The sequence below is a fragment of the Mesoplodon mirus genome (genome assembly GCF_964341445.2).
Source record: "Mesoplodon mirus genome assembly, chromosome: 3".
NCBI classification, from domain to species: domain Eukaryota; kingdom Metazoa; phylum Chordata; class Mammalia; order Artiodactyla; family Ziphiidae; genus Mesoplodon; species Mesoplodon mirus.
Genome location: NC_138978.1, coordinates 28,614,461 through 28,638,083, shown reverse-complemented (window position 1 = coordinate 28,638,083; position 23,623 = coordinate 28,614,461). Strand labels below are relative to the sequence as shown.

The window sequence follows — 23,623 nt, the reverse complement described above, 5'->3', positions numbered from 1 at the left end:
CATCTGACATTTAAGTGACTTCTCTGGATGAGAGCTAGGAAGTAGCAGGCAGGATTATAATATCAGATCTGATTCTAAAGTCATTGCCATGCAGCTCAAGGGAGTAATTTATGTTTCCTCAGGATCAGGTTTCTTACAAAACTCAATCCCAGAATCTCAATCCCCACCCCCAACACACCCACAATAGTTGGGGTTAGCAATTCACTTTGGAGTTTTCCAGTTTCTTTCAGATTAAAGATTTCAAAGTGGGCCCACTAGCAAAAATACAAAACGCCTTTACAACTCTGCCTAGGATTAAAAGCTTTCTTTCCCCCTTTTCCAGCCCAATCACTTGGGGGCCAGGCCATAAAGAACAACAGCTATAAACTAGGGCTCTGGAGCGATCAACCTGGTTTAAGCCACTGACTGTGTGACTTTGGGTAAGTTACTTTACTTCCCTAAGCCTCAGTTTCCTTATCTGTAAAATAGGGGTAACAGCAGTATCTATCTCAATAAATACGTTGTGCATATTAAATAAAACGTGACATGTAAAGCAATCAGAGCAATGCCTGCACACAGGAAGAGCTCAGCAAATTTAACAGTTCTCATTGCTGGAGAAGAAGTACCACTGATGGTTCTGTCCCTAAGTCCAAAGACTTCGCCATCGTATTCTCTCTGAGCACAGGCCTTGCTACCTGGAGTCCCTTTAGAAAGAGCAACAGGTCGCTCCTTTTCTCCTAACCAGGGCCAGGCCAAGAAACCTAAAGCCCCCGACCTATACATGACTACGAGATCTTGGCACTGGTTTTCTACCACTACGAAGGCTGTCACTCTGAACCCAACCGAACCACCCCATTTCCGCCTCGACTCGGGAAGTTCTCCCGGCCTTCAGCGGCCCAGGCTGCCTTCGGCATGGCTGCCCCTGGTTACAGGCCTGGAGCTGGCTCGCCTGGCGTCCCTTCGCCAGAGAACTCTCTCTGCGACGTAGGGAGGATTTCCCTGAGTTCAGGGGAACCAGTGAATCCAGTTAAGAGGCGCGTGGGTCAGACACACGCCGGAGACGGTTGCCTTAAACGCCTCCCGGGCCTGCCACCGGGAGCCCGGCCCAGACCGGAGGGTCAGCCCCTTTCTAATCTCCGGGAACGCGTGGGGTCCGGCCCAGGGCCACCACGTGGGGGCTCCAGGAGTGGCAAGGTGTTCCCGAAACCAGCCCCCAAAGACTGCTCCCCGCTTGGGCCCTAACCTGGCCCCAAACTGGCCTGAGCGGCGCTCCCGGCCTGGCTTCTCCCCCCAAACCTATTTGGAGGAGATTCAGACATCATCTGCAGACTGCAGACAGGCTCTCGCCAGACTCCAAGCCCCGAGACTGCCTCAGCCCGAGTCCCCAGTTGCCTGGTTTCCTTACTCACCCATCGCGGCTCCGCTCGCTCCTACTTGGCGGCGGCAGCGGCGGCAGCGGCGGCAGCTTCGGCGGCAGCTTCAGCAGACAATATGGCGGATCTGCAGGACGGCAGCCCGAAACGGACAAAAAACTTAACATTCAATCCCGGGAAGAAACGCGCTTTCGGCCCCACCGCCTAGTTCACAGCGCCGACCGCATTTAAAGAGACCGCAGCTACTAAAGGCGGGGAATAAGGATGGAATATGAAAGGAGTGGGTGGAGAAAAACTGGGAGGGATACCTACTGAAGAAAGTTAAGTGTGCGTAGGATTTCTCAGCTTTTTCTGCTATTTCCTTTTTGTAGTGAGGTCTCCTCCCCTAGAAACTTTTTCTTCCAGAAAGGTATTCCTTCCTTTTGTAGTTAAAACCACCCATAGACCCTGAGCTGGATATGAACAAGGAGTCATCTGGAAAGGTGAAGTGACTTGCTCAAGGATATAGCGATAAGGAAATGAAGAAGTCTAGAGTAAACCCGATTACAATCTTATTGGGAGATAAAAAGTAGAAAAATAATGAGACCGGTGCAGTGCTTTATAGTTGACAGAGCTATTTCATTAATCCTTACTGCAAGCTCTCTGAGGGCACAAGTCGGTTCTATAGTGTTCATCACTGATCTCCAGCACCTAGCACAGCATCTGGCACGTGGTAGTTGCTCCATGAATAACTGTTGAATGAATAAACAAACGAATGAACAGATCTGTGAGTTACACAAAAAAAGGGATATGATCTCCCTTTTTAGAGATGAGGAAATTGAGGCTCTGAGGTTCATGCGTCTTTTTTTTTTTTTTAATATTTATTTATTTTGGCTGTGCCAGGTCCTTAATTGCAGCACGCGGGATCTTTAGTTGGGGCATGTGGGCTTCTTAGTTGCAGCATGTGGACTTCTTAGTTGCGGCATGCGACATCTAGTTCCCCGACCAGGGATCGAACCCATGTCCCCTGCATTGGAAGGCGGATTCTTAACTACTGGACCACCAGGGAAGTCCTGTTGTCATGTGTCTTTTGAATCATGGTACACATTAGACCTCCCTTTCTGCATAATAGGATTCCGGTCCTTCTGTCCCCCACCTCAACACACAGAGGAAGGCTATGTCTTCAAGTCACTGGTCCCAAGAGGGAGCTATCTTTTGGAAGCCCAGGTCCTGTCATAACAAATTGCCACCTCTAGTTGTGTACCTGGCCCACTGAGGGAAACAACTCAAAAAGCCAATTCTAGGGCTCAGGGTCAGGAAAGGGAGCGTTATCTTTCTCTTCCTACTGCCACTGCTCAAGGTCAGACCTCTTCATTCTCTGTTGGTCTATTTTACCTGCCTCCTCACTGGTGTGCCTCCAGGTTCTCCCACTTGCACCCATTACCTCTTTAAAAGCAGAGACCTTGTCATGTCCTCTGCTTAGTGATTTCCTACTAACGGCCTTAGGTAATGCCCAAACATTTCAATCTGACCGTTAGGCTGGTCCTTACTGGCTTCTTGGGCTACTCTCTACCAGGTAACCCAGGCTCCATCCATATCTGGGGAACCACATTCCCCCAAATATGCTCCTATCTTCTTTCGTGCCTTTGCATATGTTCTTTCCTCTGCTTGGAATGCAATGCCCTCCCTTCCCCCTTGACTATGAGGTGAACTACTCACTTTCAAGACCGAATACAATTTCCACCTTCTTGAAAAAGCCTGTCTTTCCAGACAGAGTCAGACTATCTGTCCTTTCTGCTCCCCGGTGCCCTGGACACACATTTTCCTCAGCAACTGGCAATCTAGGTTGTTCACAAGGTGTCTCTCTCTCCTGGTTGTCTATGAAGGGACGTTATCTTCCTCATCTTTGTTTCTGTCCCAGTGCCTGGCACAATGCCTGCCTCAGCAGAGGTACCACAAACATTTGCTGCAGTGTCTGCCTCCTGTACACCACCATTGGAGCATCTGCATAACTTGCAGCCAAACAAGGGCTCAGGGGACACGGGCAGACTAGATGAATGGCTATGACCGTGTCTCCTCTCCTGCCAGCCCCTGCGCCCTCCATCCTATGCTCCACAGAAGCCAGGTGGCCTTCCAAGCGGCTTTGTTTCCATTCAAGCCCTTGGCCTTGCTCACACACCCTCCCTAGCCTAGAGCCATAGGTCCTCCCTGATCCAGTCCCTGCAGACCTTTCCAGATCCAACCCACCTCCCCCCAACTTTCCTTATCTTTCTTGCTCTGGGAACCACTTTCTGCTTACCTTCTCCAAGTACCCCAGAATGCTACTGCTCGGCTTGAAGCGCCTTTACCCCCTCCTGTCCACCTAGGAAGCGGCCGATACAACTCAGACTATCCCCTCCTCCAAGAAGTCCACAGAGCATTAAATGTTCTCTCCCCCGTGCTATTCTGTACCTTGTAACTGTTATACCCCTCTCAGTGTAGTGACTTGTTTGTTTCTGTGTCTTGGCATCTTCACCATCTACCTCGGCATCTGACACAGAGCAGGGTCTCAGTGACTGCGTGCTGGGAATCAGTACATCGCATTCTGCTGGGATAGTAGTGTTATCTTTCAGAGGGTTTTGGGACCCAGCGCTACCACTTCTTAGCTGTGTTACCTTGGGCAAGTCATGATACATAGCTCCCTGAGCTTCTCTTTTCATCTATAGGAGTGACAGCACCTACCTCCTAGGGTTGTCATAAAAACTGGATTAAGACAAGGCCTGTAATACACGTAGAGCAGCCTCTGGCACACAGTGAACATTCAGCCAGCAGCAGCTACCATGCTACGGTGACCTCGGGTGTCTCATCTTTTCTCCACCGGAGAAGGCAGAGCTCACAGGGGCCCCAGAAGCCACACATGGGGTGTCCTGGCCAAGAATCCCACACCTCTGCTCTCTGCCTGACAGGCAAGAAAAGGAGAAAGAAATACAGGACACAGGCTTATTGGGAGTATAAAAATAGGACTTTTTTTTTCTCCTCATAATCACATCAATTATCAAAGAAAGAAACAGTATGTAACAAAAATACAAAGCTCTGGTGGATTTTTTTTTGTCTGTTTTTTTTTTTTTTTTGCCCCTCACCCATCCCTCCACAACAGCCGCTTCCCAGGGAGCCCCTGGCTGAAGCCTGGATGCTGTCCCTGGGTTGCCCTGGGGCTCAGGAGAACCGGTGGTCTAGGTCCCTCTGGGGGTTGACCGAGTACGAGTAGGCCTTGCCCAATACCAGGCGGTCTCGCAGCAGCTTGAAGAAGGCGTAGTAGTTGCTGAAGAGGATGAGTGCCAGTGAGATGGTCTGGTGCCACTTATCAGAGGACATTAATGAGTAGAGCTGGTAGACGATGACCGCGCCCTCCAGCAGCAGAAGGATGTTGAGGATCCGCAGGGGTTTGCTGAAAAAGAACTGCCCAGGAAGGAGTAGGCATGGACTGGAAAGGGGGCTCCAGAAACCTGCCTCTGGGAAGGGGGTTCTGGGTAGGCCAGGGAAGGGGTCAAGCTCTCGGGCCCCATGCAGACTTGGGTGGGGAAGAAGACTTCATAGGGTTGGGCGTGGACCTCGCCATCTCTCTGCCTTTGTTTGTGGTGTTGCTTCTGTCAAGACTACTGCTTCCCACAGAAGCTGTTTAAGATCCGGATCAAAAAAAACAAAAAAAAGATCCGGATCAACTTCCACCTCCTCCCAGAAACTTTTCTTGAGAAGTCCTGCTTGTTCTCTCAAACTTTTGTTGGTCGAAAACCAACACCTTATTATATGTGACTTCCTGGATACTGTCAGGCCTGAACAAAGCAGAATCTTATGACAGAGGCATGGAAAGTTATTATAGACTATAAAGCCTGAGTCATTTACTATTTCATGTGTAGCATCCCCCGCTAGGCTAGAAGCTTCCAGGGGACACAGAGACGCATCACTCTTACCTGGTGTCTAAAGGGCAAGGTAGAGTGTAGAGACTAACAAAATTTTTCTGGTCAGTTTAAAAGAACGATCGATGCCCAGGGATCTTGATTCTGCAGGGGCCAAGGTACCTAAACCTCAAGAGCTGATTATAGGATGGCAGGAGAAGTGCCAGGAAACAGGAGTCCGAGAGACCAGCACGCCAGGCTCAGCTCTGCACCTGACAGGCTGTAGGACCTTGGGCAAGTCCCTTCCCTGTCTGAACCTCAGGTTTCTCTACTGGGAAAAGAAGAGGTTAGCCCAGATCAGTGATTCCTCAAACTGTGTTCCTCAGAGCCCCAGGTTCCAGGAGGTCTTTTAGGGGCTACCACAGTGGTAAGCAGGAAGTGAGGGGAGTTCTAACCCTTTCAAACAGAGCAGCGCCATGAGGTCCTACATACTGAACTTTAGTTTGACTGAGTTGGAAAAAAGGATTTTGACAGTAAAATAAGTAAATAAAATGGAAACCACCAGCCCAGATGATTTTGAGCAGCCCTTTCCATAGTACTGACTCCGTGAGCCATTACCATTAGTTCCCAAGTTTCCCAGTAAGGCACCCTTGGAACAAGTTAAACTCTCTAAGCTGATTTCAGTACCTGAAAACCAGGACAGCCCTGGTATTTCTTTCATACACAAGGTTCTGGTGAAGACTGAATGGGAGGGTGCATGGGAAGTGTTTACCACAGTGCCTGGCACACAGTAAGGAATGATGAGTGTAATTATTTTGACCACCAAGAACCCCTCCTTTTGTTGTATCATCTTTTCTACCTCCACCCAATGTTTTCAAAGACCTGGTACCAAGTGAGCTACAGTTATGAAGGGATCATTTGTATGGCTGTCCTTGGGCTGCCCATGTGCATTGTCTTCTTTTGGATTTGGGAAATATTGAAAATAGCCGCCTCTTGCTATGACATCACCTTCCTGCCCAGCTGATCCTCCTGCCCTCTAGATCAGGCCCCACCCCTCCTTCCCAGGGGAGGAGACTCACGTGGAACCGGAAGTGGGAGACATCGGAGGGGACGGCCACGTTGTAGTGGCCCACTGCTTTGTAGACGTTCTTGCTGTGCTTCACCAGCACGCCCTGTGGCCACATGCATTCTTCAGTCCACCTGGAGGCACAGCCCGACAAAACCCCCTTATGCCCAGCTCACTCACACAAGGGGACGTGAGAAGACTGGGCACGGGGTGATCACCAGGGCTCTACTCCCATTTCTATCACTTAGACACAGTGACTTTCCTTTTCTGGGTCTTAGTTGCCTTTTCTGTAAAATGGGTAAGAACTGTAAGAAATTCACTGCACTGGGAGTCGGAAGGTTTAGGGCTGACATCCATGTCTCTGAGGGATTTCAAGAAAACCTTTTTCCCTCCCTGGGGTCATTTTCTTCATCTAGCCTTCCATCAGTCTCACTTTTAGCCTCCCAGCAGTCCACCACACAGCTGCCCGAGTGGTCTTTGTGAAACACCAAGCCAAGCCTGACTAGTCTCTCCTCAAAACCCTTTGAAGGCTTTCTGGTGCCCCTGGAGTCAAGTCCCCAATGATGTGTTATGGCCTCCGAGTCCCAGTGTGGCCTTCCATGACCCCCACCACACAGCACCTGCTCAAGCCACCCAGAACTGCCTCTAGTTCCTCCAGCACACCTGACTGCTCCTGTCTCTTCATGAGGTGCCCGCTCCAGCTGGACTGCTCTTCCAGATGCCTTATCCCACAGAGTTCAGCATCTTTTAAATGCTCCCTGAATCTCCTGCTACTGGTCCACTTTCCCCAATGTGTTGTCACTTATTTATTTCCCTGTATCCCTCACTAGTCTCGGAGCGCTGAAGGGGAAGGGATGGTGTCCAGTTCATTTCTGTGTCCTCGGAGCATGCCACAAGGCCTGGCACAGAGACGCCCCAGAGAGCACGTGAATAAGGTTGTGGGACCAGTGAATTTTCTTCCATTGTTCTTTGAGATCTCCCAGGAAACCTAAGGGTCCTGGGCCAGAGGACTGAGAATAACTGTCCACAAGAAGCTCAATCTCATGCTCCTGTCCTGTTGATTCCTTCATTTAAAAAAGTTACCATGTCATATGCAACAACATGGATGAACCTCACAAACAATATGCTGAATGAAAGAAGCTGGACCCAAGAAGAATGTCTACTGTATGATTTAATTTACATGAAGCTGTAGAATAGGCAAAACTAACCTATGGTGAAATGAAATGAAAAGATGGTTGCCAGGGGGAGGGGGTTGTTGGGAAGGGCCATAAGGAAATTTTCTGAGGGGCTGGAAATGTTCTGTATCTTGATGGGGGAAGGGTTACATGGGTGTGTATGTCTTTATCAAAACTCAAAGAATTGTACACTTCAAGATCTGTGAATTTCACTGTATGGAAATTCTACCTTAAAAAAAGCTTACATACAAAAAACACAAAAAGTTTGCTGTTGGACCTATCACAAGCCAGGCATTTTGCCAGGAGTGAGATGGCCGAGTGCTTGACAGACAAGGACCCTGACCTCCAGGAGCTTTAGTCTTGGAATGACAGGCAAGTAACTAAGCAAACACAGCAGAGGGGGAGCACAGGCAGGGCAGGGACACTGAACCTATCCCGAGTGGTCAGGAAAGTGTTCCTGGAGGACGCAAAGTGCTAAAGGATGAATAGGAATTAAACAGGAAAAGAAAATTGGAAAGGTCACTCCACGCAAAACATGCCTCATAGGCAAAAGCCTGGATACAAAAGTACATACAGGGATGTCCCTGGTGGCGCAGTGGTTAAGAATCCGCCTGTCAATGCAGGGAACACGGGCTTGATCCCTGGGCCAGGAAGATCCCACATGCTGTGGAGCAGCTAAGGCCGTGCGCCACAACTACTGAGCCCATGTGCCACAACTACTGAGCCTGCACTCTAGAGCCCGCGAGCCACAACTACTGAAGCCTGTGCGCTTAGAGCCCATGCTCCGCAACAAGAGAAACCACTGTAATGGGAAGCCCGCGCACCGCAACAAACAGTAGCCCCCGCTCGCCACAACTAGAGAAAGCCTGTGCGCAGCAACGAAGACCCAATGCGGCCAAAAAAAAAAAAAAAAAAAAAAGAACATACAGAATTGGAGAATCCGAAGAGGTTGGGTCTGGCTAGAGCAGAGTATGAGTTGGGGCATGGGAAGAGACGGAGCAGAAAGGCTGGTAGGAGTCAGTTCGTCATGGGAAGCCACGTGAAGGAGCCTGGATCTTACCCGCAGACCATGGTGAGCCATGGGCAGGTTTATCCTCATATTCAGCCATGTACTCTCTTTCTTCTCCCCGCTCCCCTCAGAGCCAAGTCCCACTTCAGCCCATTTGGCAATATCCATCCCCTCTCTGGACCACCTGGACAGAGCCTGAGAAGAACCCTGACTGGCATGGAGGGCCAACATCAGGAGGCTTGGCCTCTGCGGCCTCCCTTTGCATCTCTGTGGGCCTATCTCTACAAACCTGTCCTAGGGGTCTCTTCTCGGCTGGGCCTTGTGCTGGGCCCAAGACTGAGATGTGATTCAGAGATGTTCCCAGCCTTGAGGAGCTTCCAGTCTAATGGGGGGATACAGGCAGGAAAATTAGCATAACTGGGGTAAAAAGACGGTGATGAAGGGCTGTAGAAATGCTAGGCACCAGGAAGGATGGGTCAGGCTGAGGGGAGGACAGCCCAGCCCCTCAGGGCTCCTGAGCAGGGTGACTTCTGCCTCTGCTCTGAGTGCAATGCCATCCTGCAGCTGGGCCTTTTTCACCCTACTCATCCTAACGCTTTGTGTACATGGCTATCACCCGCACCAGACTGTAACTCCTCAAGGGGTCTCGTCTTAGCCATTTCCTCCCTGTGGCTTTTCTTCCCTGGCCAGGGTATGTCATCAACTAACACAGCACCATACCCTGTTACCAGACTGATGTTTCTAAGGCACACCTTGGAATGGGTCCCTCCACTGTTCAAAACCCTCCATAGCTCCCCTCTGCCTATAGGTCAAAGTCCAAGCTCCTTTGTCCAATACACAGCACCAGGCCTGGGACAGCTTAGGTAGAAGTAAATGCTTTCTGAAAGAGTAGATTAGCCAATGATTGGATGGATGAGTGAGTGGAAGGAGGGAAGCAATGAGTGAATGCATGAGCAAATCAGCCAATGAGCAAGTACCTAAGTCAGTGAATGAGAAAGTCAATGAGTCTATGAATTTACCACCTGCCTTCCTCCCATCTTCAAGACACTGCAAGTTACCCAAGGACAGGAGACATGTCCTTCCTGGGCCCTGCCATATCCCACTCTGGCCACAAGGCCTAGCATACAAGACACGCTCAATAACTATTTGCTGATTGAATGAATGAGTTGATGAGCAGGGAGGTGAGTGACTCCAGACACTGACCAGGGGGGGCTGGGGTCAAGCAGAGAAGGGCAGACTCACGGGTGCTGCAGTACATTGGAGCACAGTGCTGGGTCCACCTTCTGCCAGCAGCCCAGGTGGGCAGCGGCCTTATGCAGCAGGTCGCAGTAGCTGGCAGGCAGCAGGTGCTGCATGAGGATCACCGAGGTGCTGATGGACACCAGCAGGAAGAGCTCGCAGGACCAGCGCTTGTCATAGTAATGTGTGTTCTGGGGGCAGCGGGAGGTGGGTGAGACCTTGGATACCCATAATGGCCTCACTCCCTCCCCCATCCCTGATTCCATCTGTCTCGGAGATCAAGACAGCCCTAGAGAGACCTCGGGGTGGCCTGAGACGAAGGACTGAACACCTAACAAAGGTGGCTTAATCATGGGCTTAAACCCTATGCCCACTACTCAGTTTTCTACAAAGAAAAATTGTTCCCACTCCGAGCCAGAGAACAGGCTCTGGGGTTCAACGGAAATGAGTTCAAATCTTGGCTCTGCTGCTTAGTCACTATGCGACCTTGGGCAAGTCATTTCACTTCTCTGGGCTAACTTCCTCATCTGTTAAATGAGGATAAGAGTAACCACCGCTGAGAGGCGTGAGGAGGATTATAATACTCATCAACGTTCTAGCAGGTTGTAGGTGCCCAACGGACATGAAGTCCTCTCAACCCCCAATCATTCAGTGCAGCCCATCCTCAGAGAAATGTGTCAAGCCAGCTGGGGAGGTACCTTCCCACATGGCCATACAAGCCAGAGAGAGAGCACAGGCCTTTGGAGTCACTCAGATCTGGATGAGTCCTGCCTTTCGAACTTAATGACAAAGCAGGACATTGTGACGTGCCTGTGCCAAAACCGCCACACGGAAACACCAAGTCACCGCCTTCCTTTACCAAGTATTACAAACAACAGTGCCACGTCCCCCTCGCTGGCTGGGTGACCTCGTGCGGGCCATGTCCATTCAGCGAGCCTTGTTTTTTCCACTCTAAAATGAAGGCAGTAGTCACTCTGGCCCTCAGGAGCACATATGGGAATCTCATCAAGAGCAGCAGAGTTATTTATGCGGGCAAAAGGGCTCCTGGGGGGCAGGCAGCAGAGTGAGGCCCCTTCCCTCCCTGGGTCAAGCTACGCACCTTCACAAACCAAACAGGCACAAAGGCCACATAATAGGCGCTTAGCATGGAGCTGACCAGCACCTCCTTCATGCGCCAGTTGAAGTCCATCTTGAGGAACTCCACCTCACTGCGGATGAGGCTGGGCGACAGGCAGCAGGCGTGGGTGGGCATGGCATCCGGGCCGTACAGCTGCCGCGTGTGCTGCTTCCACGTCTCCCGCAGTGTCAGCAGGTAGTCCCGGCTCCGTGCCAGGCCACTGACAGCCTCCCGGGGACCCATGGAGGCCATGTGGCTGAAGAGGTTTGTCTTGCGGAGGTCACAGTTCAGCTGCAGGAACGGAATGTACATCCCAAACCTGCTGGGGAAGACAGTGGTGAGGGCAGGCCTGCCCAAGGGCCAGGATCCCAACTCTTAACCACCAAGGGAATCTTCTTTCCTCCTGGGCTTTAGCTCTCCTGGCTGTTCAGAGGGGAGACTCTACCGGACCCTCTAGCCATCCAGCCTCCCAGCCAATGATCAGTCATTCAACCCATGTATTAGCACTAAGTGCGTGCCAAGCATTGTGCTGAGCGGCAGGTATACAGTAGGAAGCAAGACACGAGTCCCAGCCCTCACACACTATTGCTGCCCAGCAGTAATCATAACAGTCCACATTCACTGGGCACAACCTGTGCTCCAGATACTGTACTAAGTGCTTTACATGCATTCTCTTCTTTTGTTTCTCTTAACCTGTGTTAGGTACTATTAGTTTGTGCCCTTTTCAGCTGAGGAAGCTTTGACTCAGACAGGTGGAGTGGATTCCGAAAGGTCACACAACTAGTAAGGAAGTAATAGAGCTGGGATTCAAATCCAGAACTGTCTGGTACCGGTGATCAAGACAGATACTCAGGGCTTCCCTGGTGGCACAGTGGTTGAGAGTCCGCCTGCCGATGCAGGGGACACGGGTTCGTGCCCCGGTCCGGGAAGATCCCACGTGCCTCAGAGCGGCTGTGCCCGTGAGCCATGGCTGCTGAGCCTGCGCGTCCGGAGCCTGTGCTCCGCAACGGGAGAGGCCACAACAGTGAGAGGTCCGTGTACCGCAAAAAAAAAAAAAAAAAAAAAAGACAGATACTCAGCAAATACTACAAGTAATTCATTAATTGAAAATATACATGGTACCACAAAGGAGAGGTAGACATTGTCATGGGTGCACATGCGGACAGCTCTTTAGCTTGCAGAGGAGGACAGTTCAGGAACAATATTTATTGTGTGTCTATTATGTGCCAGGCACTGAAATGGGCCCTTGAACAGTACAAACCACTTCCCCTGAGGAGTACCCCTAGGTCAGGGCTGGAGCTAATTAGTTAAGAGATGGAGTGTGTGGCTGATATCATTTAAGGAGAAAACTAGACAGACCCATAGCCCAGAAGAGTAGATCATTAAAGTGGGTAAGTGCCAAGCACAGTACATGGAACGTCATGATAGGTGCTCTTGACAGGCATTCCTTGTTTTAGCTTAGGGCCTCTCAATTTCCCCAGGCCCTCAGACATAGCTCCAGAAGGGTCCCTGGGCTGCTGCCAGGAGCCAGAGCCAGTGAGAATGCTACATTTTCTTATCTATAGTGATGTTCTCTTTCTTTATTCTGAACTTCCAGGAAGGGATATATGAGTGTTCTTGGGCACTCATATAATTAGCCTCTTTGGGTTTTTGCTTTCTGGCCTATAAAATGGGAATGCTTCCACTTCTCCTAGGGCAAGGTTCAAGTAAGATAACTTAGAGAATTCTGGCGAAGAGCATAACCTTTGGGGTCAAATAGGCTAGGATTAAAATCCCAGCTCTGCCACTTACTAATGCTGTGATATAGGGCAAGTTATATAATCTCTAGGAGCCTCAGTTTCCTTCACTTGCCTTAAGTTACCTAGCTTGTACTGATTCTCTATGCTCAGTCAGGCATTATGCTAGTGTTTTTATAAATACTCTCTTTTAATCTTTGCAACAATGCCCAGCATGGTGTCTGGCCTAAAGTAGAAGATCAGTACAATTTTGTTTAGAAAAGAAAGAGGTCAATGGTTCTATGGGACAGAAAAGAACACTGAAATGGGATTCCCAAAACCTTCTTCAGGGCACTCGGTGGGAATGAGGGCGTGGGGCACCTACATGAACATACAAGGGCTTCAGACTCAACCTTAAGGACAAGTACTTAAGAATCTTCTTGGCTTTGCCACTAAGAAGGACTGCCGATACAATTAAATTATTTGGTAACAGCAAGTAGCTGCTCTGACAGGTCACAAGTTAGAAACAACTTCACATGCAAGATGGCAGATCCTCTTTCATCCTCTCCATCCTAGATGTGACGGTATCAATGTAGAGAGTAAATAAATAAAAGTAGAAAATAAATCCATATCAGCAAAGAGAATGGGAGTGGGGGTTACCAGTACATAAGTGATTCTGACAAATTTAGATAGCAGATGGAAACATGTTGACAGATGAGGAGCTCATCATCTAGAGCAGTGCTGTCCAATAGAAATATGAGAGTCACACATGGAATTTAAAATTTTCTAGAAGCCGCATTAACAAAAAAGAAGAAATTAATTTTAATACTCTATTTTACTTAACCCAATATAGGCACAATATTATCGCTTCAATATATAATCATTATTTATGAATGAGATATTTTACTTTCTTTTTTTGTACTAAGTCTTCAGAATCCAGTGTACGTTTTACACTAACAGCACATTTCAGTTAAAACTAGCCTATTTCAAATGTTTAATAACAACAGGCAGCTAGAATTACTAAACTGGATAGCGTAGGTCTAGAATGTGCCATGAGAGGGTTACAATGGGGTAGGAGCTTATCTGCCCAGAGTGACCCAAGAGAGACTGGCTTGAAGTGGGCACATTTGATAGAGGGTAGAAGTGAGAAGCAGGGCTGAACAAATGGGATTAAACACAGATCTGTATTCATTTATGAGTCACTCCCTTTATTCTCCTACAAACCTGACACAATCTGCCCTGAAAGATTCTTCTCTAAAGAAACTGAATAAACTGAGGAGAACTGAGGTCTCTAATGGGGGCACCCTAGAGTAATACCTCCTCCCCTTTCTGGTCTATGGGTGCCCACAGCCTGACAATTAGCACCTCATTCACTCTTCCTAAAGCAAAGTCTACCAGTCTGGGTGCCCACAGCCTGACAGTTAGCACCTCATTCACTCTTCCTAAAGCAAAGTCTACCAGTCAGTGTGCCCTGCCCACATACTTAGAATTCCCAGTCAAACCTCCCATTCATGTATACAATGGCAGAGGGAGAGAAAATGCATTCCAAGCCACTCAGTCCTCCACTCTTAAATGTAAACAGACAACCAAAGAAACTAACTACACTTAGAAAACTAGCAGCATGAAACAGAAAAATTGACCTGGTGGAAAGACAAAATTGAGGGAACATAAGAGATTTTTAAAACAAGAACAGAATGCTATGAGAAAAGAACAATCAGAAATCAAGAAAGAGGACTTAGAGATGAAAAATATGATTGCTGAAAAAAATCTCAATAAAAAATCTGCAAGATGAAGTTGAAAAAATCCCCCTAAAGACAACATAAAAAGAAAGAGAGAGAAAAAGATAGAGAAAGAGAGAGACAGAGTCAGAGAGAGAAAGAAAGAGGGGAGGGAGGGAGAGAGGGATGGAGGGAGAGGAAGAAAGGGAGAAAGATGAAAAGTATAAGGGAAAATATAAGAGAAACAGATGACCAATCTATGAGGTCTACCATGCGATGCAGAGAAGTCCCAGAGAGAACAGAAAAAATGGAAGGGAAGATATTATCAAAGAAATAATAGGAGAAAATTTCCCTGACCTGAAGAAATACACAAATCTCCAGGTTAAAAAAGTCCTAGAGTACTGATAAGATGAATGACAAAAGTTCCATATCAGACACATTCTTGTGAAATTTCAAATAATCAAAAGATAAACAGAATACTCCCAAAAGCTTTCAGAAAGGAAAAAACAAGTCATCCACAAAGTAACTGGAATCAAACTAGCATGAGACTTCTCATTAGAAACATTGGATGCTAGAGACAATGGAGCAACATCTTCAAAATTCTGAGAGAATATGAATTTGAACTTAGAAATCGACATTTGGCCAAACCATCAATCAAGTATGAGGGCAGAATAAAGGCATTTTCAGACATGCAAGGACTAAGACTGTATATACCTCCCATATACCCCTTGTTAAGAAAATTACCTCATAATGCACTTCAGCAAAATAAGGGAGAAAACCAAGAAAGAGGAAGACACAGGATCCAAGAAACAGTGGATCCAACCCAGGAGGGCAGAGAAAGGAAGTCCCAGGCTGAGAGCTGTATAGCAGGCTTAAAGAGCAACCACTCCAGACTGGACCAGGAGGATGGAGGGCTCCAGGAGGGATGTCTTTGGGGGGAAAAATGGACTCCAGGCAACAGGTAGTATGATTGACAGGCTGGATAAACTTGAGGATATGATGAAGGCCCATCATTCTTTTGTCAACAAGAAAAAAGAAAGGCAATTAGAAACTCCAAGAAAAATAAAAAGCTATATAAGAAAGTTACTATCTAAATATGAAGCAAACTAAAATGTGGCATGGTTTTAAGCAATTGATGGAATATAAGAAAAGAGAAACCATTTGACCTTGACACTAGGAACATTCTTTTTTTAAGAGGCCCAAGATTATAATTCAGTAAATATAGAGAAGGAATATCATCTATGCACACTACTCGGTCCTGCAGTGAATAATATTTTCATACTCATAATAATATCAAGGCCACTTATTGGTTTTTAATTTTTAAAATTAGCCTTAGACAAAGAATGGAAGACTTAAATGTGGCTATATAGGAGAATGTGAATGTCAAGCATGACAATATAAGAGTACAGCTGCCAGGAAGTGATAGGAGGAAGAGGGGAGGAAAAGCCGATGGACAGGGCTCCTAATGTTATGTTCTTACATAAAAGGGATTAAGACACTGACTATTGTTGATGGAATAAAAAACATAGGCATACTCATATTATTGAAAAAGAGGCCCAACAGAAAATTAAAAAGAATAACAATTATCAAATACTAGGAACAGTACGGATGGAAGGTGAAGTAAATCTTCATCTGTCAATGCAGGGAATCAATGTATGTGTGCATGTGTGCGTGTGCGTGTGTGTGTGTGTGTGTGTGTGTGTGTGTGGTATGCTTGTATATGCACAGAACATTCATTTCCAGGATATACAAGAAACCAGAAACATGGTGGTTACCTCTTGTGGTGGTCAGGTTCCCTTCCTTCTAAGAGTAGAAGGGAAACTGGGTAGCTGGGAAACAGGAGTCAAGGGAAGAATTTTTCATTCTACATTCTTTTATCTGTTTTTCAGTTTTAATGATGTGAACCTATTACCCAATTATAAAATCAATAAATAAATGTGTAAAGAAATAAACAAAAGCATAAGGATATTAGAATTATGGAGGTAACTCAGAGAACACTTAAAACCAGAAACAGTAAAAGAGGTTGCTTTTGAGAAGTGGGACTAAAAATCTGGAGGGTGGGGTTAAAGGCTGTTTCTCATAATAAGCTTTTTTTTTTTTTTTTTGCCACACGACACCTCGTGGGGTCTTAGATCCCTGACTAGGGATCGAACCCGCACCCTCAGCAGTGAAAGCACGGAGTCCAAACCATTGGACCACCAGAGAATTTCCATCATCAAGTTTTTTAGCACTATTGCATTTGATTTTTTAATGATATACTTGTCTTATATTAATAAAAATTTAAAGATTAAATAATATAAAATAAAGCAAAATATGAACACTGGGTGATGTCTGAGTAGTAACCAGAAAGTGTCAAATTAAGGCAACTGTTGACATTTCTAATCAGTACAATCTTGGAGGGCCATTTGTTAGTATCTATCAAAAATGTAAAACATACCTTTGGTGCAATAATTCTACTTCTGGGAATCTGTTGTACAGAAATATTGGACAAGTGTGCAAAGATGTATGCAAAAGAATGTTCCCTGCCTCATTGTTTCCAACAGGGAAAAGCTGGAAACAACTCAAAAGTCCACCAACAGAAGACAAACAAAAAAAATTGTGAAAAGTCTATTCAATGGAATACTATGAGGCCATTTAAACAACTGAGGCAGACCCATATATACTGCCATGGGAAAATATCCAAGTTATATGACTACGTGAACGTGTAATAAATTATACATTATCATGCACAAAGATTAACCCTATTTTTATGTTTTTAAAAAATGTATATGTGGGCTTCCCTGGTGGTACAGTGGTTGAGAATCTGCCTGTCAATGCAGGGGACACGGGTTCAAGCCCTGGTCTGGGAAGATCCCACATGCCGCGGAGCAACTAAGCCCGTGAGCCACAACTACTGAGCCTGCGCGTCTGGAGCCCGTGCTCCGAAACAAGAGAGGCCGCGACAGTGAAAGGCCCACGCACCGCGATGAAGAGTGGCCCCCGCTCGCCGCAACTAGAGAAAGCCCTCGCACAGAAACGAAGACCCAACACAGCCAAAAATAAATAAATAAATAAATAAATAATTTAAAAAAATGTATATGTGAGGGTACTTGCACAGAAAAAATTTAGAAGGACATGCTGCAAGATAATGGTTTGCTGGAGGACTGAGATTATGTGGGACTTCCATTTTCTATGTTAAAAGCTTCTGTAAAGTTTAATATTGTTACATGACACATGTATCACTCTTATAATTAAAAACTAGTTATAACTAAAGCAAGTGTGATTGGGCTCCTACCATGACAGTGACCTTTTGATCACGCAGGGGAGAAACGAGTGTCCAGCTCTGAAGCTTCCCAGGGAACAGAGGTAACCCAGCCTGAGGAAGTTCATGACTCAGAAAGCCCAGGGGTTGGGAAATTACTGTTAATGCCCAGAAACAGCCAGAGTGGACATCTTGCCAAAGCTCTCCCCAATTCTAGTCCAGAAAGGGGCAGGCCTGTGCTCCTCCCAGACACTATCTTTCCATCCTCAACAATCTGGGTTCTGGCAAGACGGAGGAAGTGAGTGAGCAAAGCAGACACACAAACGGACATACAGATATGCATGTGAAGATACATACACACACACACACACACACATACACACACACACACATGCTTCATGCACAGACACCCACACAGAAACATGCACGCACCCCGGTGCTTGCAAGCATACAGACCTGGGGGGAGGCACCGAGAGACTACATAAACACTAAGATATGCAAAGAGACAGAGAAAGAGAAAGAACCAGAGAGAGAGGAAAGGAAGAGAGAGGAAGATGAAGCCCGTGCATACCCCCTCAGGAGCTGTGGGATATACACTCAGATCTGAGTCCCCTTCTGACCTCCCCCTTGAGGGCACCTTGGGGAAATTATGCCTGCCGTCTCAGTTTCTGCTCCTTCAAAAGAAAGCTAATCGTCCTGATCTCAGGACGATATTGTCAGACAATGTGAGAGAGTACTGTTGCTGCCTGCCTGTGAGTCTACTGGGTAGGGGGGGCCCAGTGCCCAGCCACACTCAGGGCAGAGGCCAGGAACAGGTGCTGGGCAGTGAGGGGGTGGAGTGAGGGGTACTCACGGATAGCAGAGGAACAGGAGGTTCAGGAAGGAGTAGGTCCTGAAGAGGTGGATGAGGGAGCGGCACAGACTCCAGCCTGTTGCCGTGAGAACGGTGAAGCGGGTGAGGAACAGCATGATGGAGCGAAAGAGGGAGACCTTCCCCCTCTGAGAAGCCTGGGTCAGGGCGAGAGAGGACGGGATGGGGCCTTGGATGGAGGTCATGGGGGCTGTGCCCAAATCCCTCCCAGGATGGCCCGTGATCCCGCCCGGGGAAACGTGGGGCAGCAGGCTGGGCAGAACCTGGCAAGGTGAATCCTCTCCCTCGACGCCCGGGAAACTCCAAGAGCCGATGGGATGTAATACTCTTCAACCAAGTTCAAAGGGAGCCCCAAGGAAACGCCTCAGGGTTGAAGGGCTGGGCACACCTCCTTGGTACCCCCATGGGTAAAGGGGAGTCCCAGAGTTCCCCGGCCAGCCTCTGGGACCCAATCACCTCCTTCACGATGGACCCAATGAAGCGGCGGCCCAGAACAATGGTGGTCACCATCAGCAAGTTGAAGTCGATCAGGTGGAAATTCTGTCAGGGGGCAGAGGCTGGGGGTCACGTGGGCCCCCTGCCCGTGTATGGGCTTTTCACATACCCACCTCCCCCTGCCCAGTCCTTTCCATCAGGACTGTCCCCACTCTCTGACCTTCATAGGCCTCCAGCTGAGTCAGACCAGGAAAATACCTAGAGGAGTAGAACAGGACCCAGAGGAGGAAAGTGGGACAGTCCCTGGAGACAAGAGAGTGGTGTGTGAGCCCTCTTGCTCTGATCACCCATGCCCCTGCCCCTGCACCTCTCCTTCTGCACAGAGCTCTTTCCTCTCCTTGAAATAGCCATGTATGCCTGTGACTCACCTCCCCCACAGGACTTAAGACTCTGTGCTCCTTTAGACAAAATCTGAGTCAGATTCATCTCTGCTACCATTACACTGTGTAGTGTGGTGCTGAGCACACTAGGGGTGAGCGTTCAGGAATCATCAGTTTCCTGTTCTTTTTATACCTCTCATGCCCAGCATGAGGCCAAACACACAGGGTTCTGCGTAAGCTATGCTAAACTAAAACCAAACATGTCACTCACTCACACACACACACACACACACACACACACACACACACAGCGGGTCCTAGCTGGGCACCTACCAGGGAGGTGTGGGAGGGCGGGTGGGAGGGCGGATACCACCACACTGTCTTGTAGATGTTGATGTAGTGGACGAAGAGGGCTATGAGCTGGCAGAAGAAGAGCTGCAACTCAAACAGAATGCTGGCCTGGACTGGCAGCTCAGGGATCTTGCAGTGCTGCAGGGGCACGACCGTCTGGGTGGCCAGTGGGGGGCTGGAGAGGCCCGTCCCAGAACTGCTCCTGGGGGTGGGAGGGAACAACATCAAGAGCTGACCTGAGAACCCTACCAAGAAGCACTTCTGGGGCACAGGATTGCAGAGCAGGACCAGAAAAGCAGCTCAGGGCAGGGATGGAGTCCTCCTAATCCTGCCTGTCAGACAAAGGAGCTGACAGACCCTTTTCCTATTCATAAGCTGATTCAGTCTTTCCAACATTCCCCAGGAAGGAAAGAATTATTAGGTCCATTTTACAGATGAAGAAAAGGAGGCCCAGAGAGGGGAGACAACTTGTCCAAGCCACCAGCAAATCAGAAGCAGAACTGTAACTGGAATCCAGGCCTTCGGGTTTATTACACTATGTCCCACTGCATCTGTCCCACTGACCACCCTCTGGGACTTTTCTGCTGCTCCCCACCCTTTAAGCCCCCCGTCTGGCATCTAGGGTATCACACCCTAGAGCCCAGTCAGGGAGAGCTTTGTCCAGATTGCTCCTGAGAGCACACAGTGAGGCACAAAAGACAGAAAGTTTACCTGGTGCGGGAACGGACACTGGTGACTGATGCGCTGGAAGTGTGGCCCCCACCTGAGCCCCCAGAGGATCCTGGCTCACAGAGTGGATTTCGACAGTAGGATGTCCTGTTGGGACCTCTTCGTCCTCCTGCAGGGCTCAACATAAGGTAGATCCTCAGGCCAGAGGGCATATGTCAAGGATAACAGCAATGATACTCGCTACCAGTTACCTGCTATCTCATTTTGTCACTCAGTTAGAGACCCATGATCTGGCCCCTGCCCACCTCTTCCAACTTATCTCCTACCATTCCCTGCCTCGCCCCCATGCTTCAGCCAGCCTGGCCTTTCTCTCTTTGAGCAAACCAAGCTTATTGCTACCTTCTGCACTTGCTGTACTCTCTGGAGAGCCATTCCCTGCCATTTTGTAAGTATCTGCCCCCATAACTCTCTATCTTATTTCTATATTTTTTCACAATTCACTCTTCATCTTATTCATTTGTTAACATATTTACTGTCTATCTTTCCCACTGGAATGGAAGGCCAGTGAGGTCACTATCCTGATCTGTCCTTTTCACTGCTGTATCCCCTCCTCCTACCACAGTGCCCAGCATGATGTAAGTGCTCAATAACTGTTGATGAGGGAATGAATCCGGAAAGGTTCCACAGACTGGTAAACTCAGTTTACATTGTGTCACAGGTAGTCTGGGGGTCTGGGTCCTGCGCTCTTAGCGCTGGTGTACACTGCTCCTTTCAGATACTACAACTCCCTGTAGGCTTACAACTATGGGCACCCTTGAAGTTCTTTCTCCAGGACCCAAGATCCAGCTTAGTGGGCATCCTGGACTCTCACGGTCAGGACCCAGGGCCTGAGCACAGTGTCAAGGGAGAATGGTGTGGTTGTGAACCCAAAACTTGGACCTGCAACCTCTTTCTCTAGGCTTAGCAGTCTAGCCCAAGCTCCCAGGCACCACCCTGCACAAAAGTCCTGCACAAAGCTCCAAGGCACCACCCCAGTCCCAGTCAAAGTTATAGCCTTGTTCATACCTCCTCATGGCAGCAGAGCAGCCTCCACACACACACACCCCTTGCCCTAGCTTCTCAGCCTGGAAGCTTTTCCCACACGTCTCGGAAAAGTTTTTGTCCGGGAGCTCTGCCCCAAACAGCCCCCAGCCCCAAAGCTCTGTTCATGCACTACTGTACCTGGCTTGGAAAACCCCACACAGGCACCCTCAGTCCAGATGCTCTGCCCACACCCACTCTCCTCTGTTTAGAAGCTCTGCACCCACATGAAGCCCCTCAGCCCAGAAGCCCCGCCTACACACAATTGTCAGCTCATAAAACCCGCCCACAAGCCAATAAAAGCTCTCTCTGCCCAGAAGCCTGGCTCCAGAGTGGGCTCCCTTCTTCTGGAAGGTCTCCTTCCCGGCCCACCTCGCCAGTACAAAGCCCCTACTGCCCAGAAAGTTTGCCCCTGCACCGGGGCCTACAGCTCAGGAGCTCCGCCCTTAGCACTAAGGCCACGCCCGCCGCTAAGCCTCGGCCCGCTCTCGCCCAGAAGAGTGGGTCCTCACCAAGGCCCCCAGGGAGCCTCAGCATTTGGAAGCCCCTCCCACTGCTCCGATGTCCCGCCCCCACAACAGAAGCCCCACCCGCAAACCGACAGGAGGGGGCGGGGTCCCTCTACGCCCACATCCCCTCCCCCTCCCCTCGCCGGGATCCTGTCCGCGTGGGGGAGCAATTAGCAGCTTGGCCGTCCTAACCCCCGAGCCCGCCCGTTCCCGGGCCGAGTTGGACCCGCGCCGCTCACCCATCTCCTCCCCCCGGCGCTCTCCGCTTCGCCGCCGCAGCTCCAGCGGGCAATATGTCGGAGGCGACGGCGGCCGGGAGAGGACTAACCGCCGCAGCCCAGTCCCCTGGTATCAGCTGCGCGCTCCCGCCTCGCCGCCAAATTTGCATACAAGGCGGGCTAGAAGCTGGGGGCGCGCTTCTTAAAGGGGCCGCTCGGACCAAGGCAGTCCCGCGCGCTCTTTGTCTCGCGGTCCCCCACGCCTTTCCTGCAGCTGCTGCTGAAAAACCCGAGAGGGAGGGGAACCCACCTCCTGCTCTTACCTTGCGTGCCTTCTCCCAGCACCTCTTCAGGGCCGAGGGAGGGGGCCGGAATAGCCTCTCGGTTCCTGCATCCATGAGTGGTCCTCCGGCGCCTCAAACTCATCGCGTCCCAAGTTGGGCTTTCATCTTTTCTCTTTGGCCTTATTGCTCTTAGGTCCACCCCAATCAAAACCTGGGAGTTATTTCCCCATTTCCTTCTACCCCCACATCCAATCTTCCACCTATTATTGCTGACCCTAAGTCCTAATTATTTATCACATCTGACCCTATCCTTCTTCCACCATCTTAATTCAATTCCTGATTCTGACATTTCCAAGACTTGAAATCCTGTTTCTTGCTCTTTACTGGTAATATTCACCTTATAGGCCTTGGTGGCCTATAAGGTGAAATAATGCATGTAGAACAGAGTCTGTTTTTGTTTTTTTCAGAGTCTGTTTTAATTAATGTTCGCTGTCATTACTATTATGATATATGGCAAGCACTTAACACAGAGGAAGCACTCGATAAATGAGCTGCTACTAGTAACCGTTATGATTTCTTCCCTCATAAGACCTATAAGATATCTCAATCATCTGGTACCTCTGTTACTTAGCACAGTCTTTGGCACATAATAGACAACAAGAGTCAGTTAATTAAATGATTTAGTAGATATTTAATTAATAGATACTCACTGAGCTTACAGTTAAATGGGAGGAGATGGATAAAAAAATTAGTAAATTCTGCAGTATGTTAGAAGGGAATGATTACTGTGGAGAAAAACAGGAAAGGGGGATGGGAGGTTGCAATTTTAAACAGGGTAGTCAGTAGGCTTCATTGAGAAGGTGACTTTTGAACAAACACTTGAAGGAAATGAGTGAGTCAGTCATGCAGATATCTGGAGAAAGGGGGCAGTCCAGGCAGAGGGGAAAAGTCATTGGAAGGGCCCTTAGGTAAAAAAAGCATGGCTGGTGTGTTTAAGAAACAGCAAGGAGGCCAGTGTGGCTTGGAATGGAATAGACATGAGAGTCAGACATGAGAAGGAATGGACGTGTGGCTTTTACTCTGAATGAGGTGGGAGCTATTGGAGGGTTTGTACATCCATTTTTAAAAATAAATAAATAATTAATTAATTATCGGCTGCATTGGGTCTTCATTGCCATGTATGACCTTCTCATTGCGGTGGCTTCTCTTGTCGCAGAGCACAGGCTCTAGGCTCACAGGCTTAGTAGTTGTGGAGCATGGGCTTTGTTGCTCCGTGGTATGTGGGAACTTCCCGGTGCAGGGCTCGAACCAGTGTCTCCTGCATTGGCAGGCGGATTCTT

At 48.7% G+C, this 23,623-nt stretch overlaps 2 protein-coding genes across 6 annotated transcripts in view; both read right to left on the bottom strand.

The window, feature by feature from the left end:
* KPNA6 (karyopherin subunit alpha 6) overlaps nucleotides 1-1,485 on the bottom strand; it is a 51,185-nt gene extending 49,700 nt beyond the window's left edge. The window contains exon 1 of the mRNA XM_082611893.1: nucleotides 1,389-1,485. Coding sequence (XP_082468019.1) covers nucleotides 1,389-1,392 — 4 coding nt within the window. The 5' untranslated portion in view covers nucleotides 1,393-1,485. The remainder of the gene's footprint in view (nucleotides 1-1,388) is intronic.
* A 2,837-nt stretch (nucleotides 1,486-4,322) lies between these two features.
* TMEM39B (transmembrane protein 39B) lies at nucleotides 4,323-22,134 on the bottom strand. Of its 5 annotated transcripts, XM_082614021.1 has the most exons (9): nucleotides 22,021-22,134; nucleotides 20,235-20,361; nucleotides 19,506-19,725; nucleotides 18,814-18,897; nucleotides 18,340-18,494; nucleotides 10,795-11,131; nucleotides 9,699-9,886; nucleotides 6,286-6,406; nucleotides 4,323-4,769 (listed from the first exon to the last, which is right to left on the bottom strand). In XM_082614021.1, exons 1-9 carry the CDS (start codon nucleotides 22,022-22,024, stop codon nucleotides 4,527-4,529), a joined length of 1,479 nt encoding a protein of 492 aa, XP_082470147.1. In that variant the 5' UTR covers nucleotides 22,025-22,134; the 3' UTR covers nucleotides 4,323-4,526. The 5 variants fall into 5 exon arrangements, with proteins under 5 accessions (XP_082470147.1, XP_082470146.1, XP_082470148.1 ...); XM_082614020.1 differs by lacking the exon at nucleotides 22,021-22,134 and having other exon boundaries at nucleotides 20,235-20,419; XM_082614022.1 differs by lacking the exons at nucleotides 20,235-20,361; nucleotides 22,021-22,134 and adding an exon at nucleotides 19,013-19,095 and having other exon boundaries at nucleotides 19,506-19,619.
* Between the last annotated feature and the right edge of the window lie 1,489 nt (nucleotides 22,135-23,623).